Source organism: Pteropus medius, unplaced genomic scaffold (assembly GCF_902729225.1).
Source record: "Pteropus medius unplaced genomic scaffold, Ma_sr-lr_union100, whole genome shotgun sequence".
NCBI lineage: Eukaryota > Metazoa > Chordata > Mammalia > Chiroptera > Pteropodidae > Pteropus > Pteropus medius.
In genome coordinates, this window is record NW_024342474.1 from 5,280,412 (window position 1) to 5,288,172 (window position 7,761).

At 41.4% G+C, this 7,761-nt stretch overlaps 1 protein-coding gene across 7 annotated transcripts in view; it reads right to left on the minus strand.

Annotated features, from left to right (window-relative positions):
- PPM1H (protein phosphatase, Mg2+/Mn2+ dependent 1H) overlaps window positions 1-7,761 on the minus strand; it is a 261,613-nt gene that overhangs the window by 150,305 nt on the left and 103,547 nt on the right. For all 7 annotated transcript variants that reach the window (XM_039865886.1, XM_039865885.1, XM_039865883.1 and 4 more), the window contains exon 3: window positions 7,416-7,760. In XM_039865886.1, the coding sequence (XP_039721820.1) occupies window positions 7,416-7,760 (345 nt within the window). The remainder of the gene's footprint in view (window positions 1-7,415; window position 7,761) is intronic.

The following is a 7,761-nucleotide window of genomic DNA, read 5'->3' on the forward strand; positions in this document are numbered from 1 at the left end:
GTCTCCAGTAAATAGTTTCTTTTACAACTAGATGAGAGGTGACTTAAAGTACAGTGTCCTCTATTCAATGCAGGCAGGAGTCAACCCATCTTACTGATCAAAGACATAAGCTCCTGAACTCTGGTCTGACTTCCTCTTCCCACTAATTCACAACAGTGACACCTGCACACAGCAACGGCCAACTTTCACCGAGCACGTCTCGATGGCAGGCATGACGCTAAGCACTTACAGAATCTCATCTTGTCCTCACAACCAAATTATTAACCTCACTGTTCCGATGCAGAGAAGTGGGGGTAACTTCCATGATTCACGAATGAAAAGCTCGCGATGTAAATAAATGTACACTAAGATGATAAGTCAGCAGGAACCCATGCTTCGAGTAAAATGCAGTCACATGACAAGAATGAACGAACGGTTCTCAGAACCTACACACGGATGGCAGGAGGCTGGAGGATATAAAGGGAAGGAGGGGCCTGGATGTCAGCTGGGAAGGACTGTCGCAAAGTGAAAGAGAGGAGAAAGAAAGCATCAAGCTGTCAGAAGTTTTCTCTGTTTAATCCCCAAACAATGCATAAAACAGAACCAACAATTCTATACACAAAAGAGTTTGTGGGTGGACTTAATTCATTTTTTTCTTGCATTTAAATAATATAAAGTCGCTATTATGATACACATTTAGCCAAATTAACATATAAATTGGTAAAGTCCACTTCCAATATTACCGTTTTTAATATACTGGAAGGAACTGCTCTAGCTACAAAAACTATCCTTTCATATCCAGAATCAATATTTGTTTGAATACTTAAAGTCTGAGTGAAAGACAATTTTTATTAAAAATCCCTGCGCAGACAACTGCTTGCATGCTGTATGCTGACTAGAGTATGAATGATTCTTGACAGACTTAAATCACTAGTTTGATCCAAAAGCAGGGGAATGCTATGGTACAGAGTCCATGTGAAAGGGCCGTCAAGGCAGAGAATTAGTCTGGGGCTCAGACAAACAACTTTATTCTGCATCATCATGGTTTATACCAAAAGAAAATCTGATTATGAAATTATTGAATCCTGAAAAAAAAAAATCAACACTGAGTGTTCAACACTAAGATTTTCTGCTAGGGCAGAGTTCATATTTGCCTTTAATTTTTTGGGAAAAATTCCATTAGCGTACCCAGTCAATCCCTCACTATTACATTAATAGTGATTCAATATTTTTTCCTATTTGATTTCATCATTTCTTTCATCTTTTCCTGTGTTTCAACTACTTTCCCTTACTAGCTCCCCCAGCATAAGGAATGCTAAATTTGGCAGCACTTTTACATAAATAGTGGACTAAAGTCTAGATACATTTTATCCAAGAAACTTTGCTAATATGTTTATGCTTTCACCAATACCCCTATTCGTGTGGTAATATACATGTGTGTGTGTAGGGGCACGTGTACACATGTACATACGTACACGTACACGTACACGCGCGCGCACACACACACACACACACGCACACACACACACACTCTCTTTAACTACATGTGTGCTCTCTGGAATCGCAGTGACAGGGATTTGAAAGATGTGTTTCTACAGACTTCATCACCCTGAAGGATTCACTGACATTAAAATACACTTTTCTATTTCTTCTAAAACTGGGTGTAACTAGAACACATTCTAAAAATAATCTCTCCTCCTTCCCCTCCCTAGAAGCCAAAATAGCAAATTTATTTTTTCCTACACCACCTACTCCTCTTTAAAAGATGTTTCACAAAATCCTAGTACTGAAAGGAACATTAAAGGACCATCTGGATGGTTCTTTTACTACCAGATCAAACATGATAAATGAAGTCAATAAAGATATATTTACCATTGAATTAACTATTTATCTTCTTTAAGCTCTCAACTTTTCCAACTAGTTTAAGCTTCTCACATTCGAGGTAAAAAATACGAAACGGTGTATAATTATTATTTTTTTTAAAACCCTCGAGTTTGAGAGTTTTTTTCAAAAAATCTATGAAATCATGTGAAAAACTGCCTACTGCTTTGTGCTAAACAAAAACCAATTTGGAATACTTCCTCATTTTAGCTTAAACTATTTCGCTGAACTATTTTATCTAAAATGAGGAAATCAGTGAACCTCAGAACATAAGTCTAGAAAAACGAGCAAAAACCATGCACATACTATCATTCCTTTTCAAGTATGGTCTACAAGGATCAACTTAAATGACTCATAAGATTCAATTAACGAGATAATTGATTTATCTGCTCAAAGCAGGAGTCCTCCAGACCTCTCAAGGCTACTTTCTACTTAGCAGGACTGATTTATCCTGTGTTCTGTCTGTCTAAATATTACATTAAGGCTAGGTTTATCTCTAAATCAAAGAATGGATGCAATTTTTAAGACCCGGGGTTTTCTTTTCTCCTTACTGCTGCAAAGAAGAGTGGGAAAAAAGAGATGTGTGTCAAGTAAGACTAATTTAGCAGGAAAGAACTGCAAGACAGAAAATATACTGCTCGGGATGGTTGTAATTTGGTTTGAAAGTCCCAGAGATGATGCAACCCCAGGATCATTCTTTGTTTCCTTACCAATTTCAAGTTGCAGAAGGAAAGCAATATCAGGCAACAGAAGGGAGTGAGTGTTGGGTAGTTTCAATAGGACTTGGCAGCTCCCCCTAGCTGGGTTGAAACATGGTTCTGAACACATTGCTAATTGTGTCAGTCACAAATAATAAGATTCTGCATGGTTTTAGTATCTGGGTCTGATTTCGGTTTATTCTGAGAACAAGCCAATCTCTCAGCCAGGCAATGGAGAAGGAAAAAAAAAAAACCAGTCCAGTACTGCCTAATATTGCCACCTTCTGGCTGTCAGTGGAATCACATGCTCATTCCTTGGAGGAACTTCCTGATATACCAGAAACAAAGACAAAAAACCCCCAAAACTCTGGCCTAAACACAGACAGACACACAGGTCCACAATTTAACATAATATGTTGATTTTTGAAAACACTTTGATTTCTAAACTATAAATAAGATTTGCATTTATCCTCCTCTTTTTCAACGTAGTATTACCATATGGTCTTTACCAACAAAAGTATTTCTGAGCCATTTACTCAGTAATAACAAGCTGTATGGTAGTTTTACAAGTTAAAATATTGCCATTTTTCTCTTTCAATACAGCCAAATTTCTAGTACATTCTTCACTGTGGTGAGGAATCTATACCCACACTGAAAAGGAAATAGGACAGAATTTTGAGATCCTCCCGCCTGTGCCCAGACCTCAAATCCTGTAGGTGGCACTTGGTTCTGGTTGCTGGGAGGGCAAAGGTCGCTTGCAACTATACCAGCAATGGAAGTGACTTCTTTCAAATGCTGACTATCAAACCCTGTCTTTGAAGCGCCAGGAAGCAGGGAGGAGACTGACATCAGGACTTAGAAGTCATTTATCTTATTCACATCTATCGTCTTGGGCCAAGCAGCAACCTAAACACCACAGGTGACAAAACTTAGCTGCTAAATTTGGCATTGTTACAAAGCTCTGCTGGGAAGCACAACTGAAGAAAGTCGGAAAGTTCTGAAATTCTGGTCCTCCAGGAAGCCACGGTTCATTTGCCACAGTGGACACAGGAGGAATTGGCTATGCAGCTTTCTCACTATGAAGGAAGATCTAAGACGAGGTACAATAAGGGGCCATAGGGCAAACCTGCCTCTGATAAGCATGCACGGTGAGTATTAGAGGTCAGCGGTCAGAGGTGACCTTTATCACAAGCCACATACTGTGCTGGGCAACCTGAGGACCCAAGAGGAAAGGAAAAGCAGTGTCCTCAAAGAAGCCTACGGCATTTGATGAAACTGTTATCATCTTCCCTTGTTCAAAGATTTTTTTTTCACTTCTATTTGTCTATATTTTTAACTAGTACCTACTTTTATCCTGGAAATAAATACTATTTATTCTGGCTTGTGTTTCTGAATCATTTAACCGATTATCCCTTTTCAGATAGATATCAACATTCTATCACTCGTCTTAATGTTACTTGGGACATCATTAAATGAGATATTATGTATTTCTATATTCATATAGTGCGTGACTACAAATGCTCCAAGATATAAAATGTAATCTTTTACTGCTAGACCCTTATGGTATCTAGAAGAATTCTGGTTATAAAATATTAGCTCCATATATAGTAGTGATTGAGAAGGGCATCGCAGAGACAGAGAGAGAGACCAGAGACCTCCGATTCTATGTTGCGAACTGCCATAAATAAAGCAAACCCCATATGAAGGGCAAACTTGGCCTTGAAGATATTATTAAGCTACTTTCTGAATCTCAGGAAGGGTAGCTGCAGAGATATCATCTGTGAGGCAAATCTGAGGCTTAGGGGCAGGGCTTGGGAAATTTCTAGGGATCAAAAGTGAGGGAGAAAGCAAGAGAGCCACAAAGCTGAAATGACTGAATCTTATTTAATACTGAGTTTTCTTGTGTAGAGGGTCAGAATGGCACAAAACCTGTAAGGCCTAAAGAACACCTAGGAACAGGAAAGCTAGAAAGTGGCAGACTTTGTAATGGAAAAAAACTAAGAATGGCAGGGAAATTCCAAATCTGATCCTCTCTGAAAGGCCTGAGAGAGAGCCACCAATATCAGGCCGACAAGATAAGGACATCAGCTGTATGTCGGGCATTTCAAAAAATCAAAGTTTACCTTGAAACAATGGCTCTAGAAAACCTAATATTGAAAGGGGCAGGAAAGAAAAAGCATTTATATGAGCAAGCGATGGGCTTCCAGAACATTGAGAGCATGCTGTATAATTTCTGAGTTGTTGCTTCTGAAGCTCACCCCAAGCAATTCAATGGTTAAGTCAGGCACGTGTTTCTATTATACTGGAGTAGGTTTATTCCTGAATTCCCTGATGAAGCAAAGAGAAAACATGAGTATCTATTTGTAATTAGGGTAAACATAAGGCATCATTCAAACAGGGACACTTTTGAGAGTAAAAAGAGACAGTATTAATAATCATTCTGGGCCAACAGGCATAGCTGGCTCAGTCACCAGCAGGGCGGGAGGTAGGGCCACCCCACCAAGCACCATGAGAACCAAAGAATTCAGATGAGTATCTCACGTAAGGCCAAACACGTGGTACGAAGTCCAGGTGGGCCTCTGGCACATGGGGGCCTAGAAGAGTGAAGAGGAAACCGTGGGGTGGAATGGATTAAAGAGACAGGCTTAAAGCCAAAAATTCATGACATGGCACACCAGGTTCTCCACAGGTGGGTTCCAGACTGCCCCTCCAGTTCACCTCACATCATTCCTACCTTTGAAATCATCTCCTAACCATGGTAAACATCGGCTTGCTGCCTGTGGCCCATCTGGGTTCTCTCTTTGATGTGTTTCTTCCCGCTAACAGTTTCCTCTGCCCAGAACACACTCCCAGCCTCTCAAGTTCTGTCTGCTTCGCTCCTACCCCCCAACCCCTTGCACCGAGCACCACTTCTCCAGGGAAACTTCTGCTCTGCCTCTTTACGAGACTCCTACTTCACCCTGCGTTTCACCTCTGAAGGTCCTTCCCATGTATATCTTACTTGTTTAATACCAGCTTTGCCTAATTCGGTCAATGTCCTTTTTCCAATTAGTCCTGACATACAGTTAGTTCTCAACAAATATTTATTGATTAAGCGAATCACACAGGAAAGTGAAAAGATCTTTTCACTGGCAACTAAATTTCCAAGAAAAAATTCAGGTAATGAACTAGCTGGTTAAAAGCCGAAAAAATATTAAAGACAAGAATGAAGCTCTTTCCCATTTTTCCGAATGAACCTCTTATTTCAAATATAGTTGTTGCCAGTAACCCTGAGCCATTAATGGGCAGGAACGGCCTGAGAACCCTTGAGGAGGCCTGACTCAACGTGACATTGGCCTCTAGTAGATAAAATTGAGAATACAGAGGTACCAAGTAAAAGATGTCCTATACTAGCAATTACTGAAGAAAATGAAGACCCCAAAGTTCCTTTTTGTTTTTTACTTTCCTCTCATTAGGGGGATAAGCCCATTGTCATATTTTTACCTCAATTGAATATTTAGCATTCTGAACACTGGTGTCCAGAAACACTTATTTACATCAGAGTTTCTATGATAGCTGGAGACTTAGATTTGATATGATACCAAGCTTGAGTAGGAGTCAATTTTATTAGCTTGATTTCTTGTTTTCTAAATAATCTTTTCCAACCTCCTGGTATTTTTCTTGGGACTGAAGGCTACTAGATACTCCCAATACAGGTGCATTTTAAACCACCTGCTATTCAAAGGGTAAATATTATCTCTGTGACAAGGAGAGAGATACTGGGACCAAAGAAGAGTTCAAGTGAGGAAACGGTATAAGTTTGAGGTGTGAACATATTAACTGTGTAATATTACTTTTCTCCTCTCATTAGCACACGACCTGACGTCAGGAGACCCCGGGATGTGCATTGTGTACACTCAATTCTGAGGAGATGCTTCTAGCTGCTCTTGCTTCACTTAGAAGCTTGTCATCCCTTATGGACCTCCAGGTTTTAAGGACATTACTGCCCACTCACCTTACTCAAGTCCTTATAATCTTATAATATCTTTATATATCTCTTACTCTTTATCTGCATGCAGGTTGCTGCTTGCTCAGGAGAGAAAATCTTTGGAACTTAAATATTGCCTCAGTAGAAAGTGCTCAGAGAAGGAAGAGGGTGGTGTGGAACAGAGCAGGGGCTGGCCTTCTATTTGCTTTCTCACCAGGCAGAGGGACAGCAAGGGTCACTGAGAGCAGCTGCACTCTCTCCCTGAGTGTGTTCTCCGGAGTGAGGCTGATAGCGAAGGAGGCTGAATTCCTTGATTAGACACATTCGAATTTCAATGTACAAACAAATCTACGTTCCCAAGTAAAACAAACGATTCTTGGGTATTGGCCTGTACTTTTTTTTAAAGCAGTGAGAACCACATTGCTAATCATGGTAAAAGGCTGTTCTCAGACCAGATTTGTAAAAAAGGGGGCAATTCTGAGCACTTTGGTAAAAGCTGTTTCCCGAAACACCTGGAATTCATACACATGTATAAAACAGATGGCAACCAGGCCCATTTCAATTAAGTGGAATTGTACCAGCTGGCATCAACATGAGTCTGCAGAACGAGAAGCAATAATGCATACATTTATTTAATAAGCCTATTACCTCATGCACCATCCCTTTCATCTTTTTAATTTTGGCCTGCGTTCAATGCCAGGAACTCTATCTTGCTGCCACCTTCTACCGAGAATAGAAACCCTATTATAAAACAGAGATGTCCCAGTGGAACCACGCAATAAGTGGACAGATCAGAGATAGGCCCTTTCGGAGAGAACCCTCAAGAAGCAAAGATTTGGCTTAAGTGGTCTCCCTGCCCCTCTTGCCCCAGACTCTTTACCCATACCTACCATCTCCTTGAACGCACTCTCAAGAGCCCCGATGACCAGACATTCGTGGGGAATCTTCTTCTCCGTGAAGAAGCGCGTGGGTGGGGTGCTCGGGGAGCCGGGGGCCCCCACCCCTCCGCGGAGCGAGGCCGCTCGGGTCAGAGTCCGGCTGTTGGCGGGCGTGTTCTCCGGCTCCTCGCCCAGGCAGGTGGGCGGGAGGACGGCTGAGTTCTTCAGAATGTCCACGATGTCCTGCAGCTGCTCCGTGATGTGGTGCTGCAGTAGGCGGGAAGCCACCACCGCGGCCCCGGACCCCGCGTGACCGTCAAACAGCGACCAGTAGTGGCAGGAAACACCTTCTGATTCC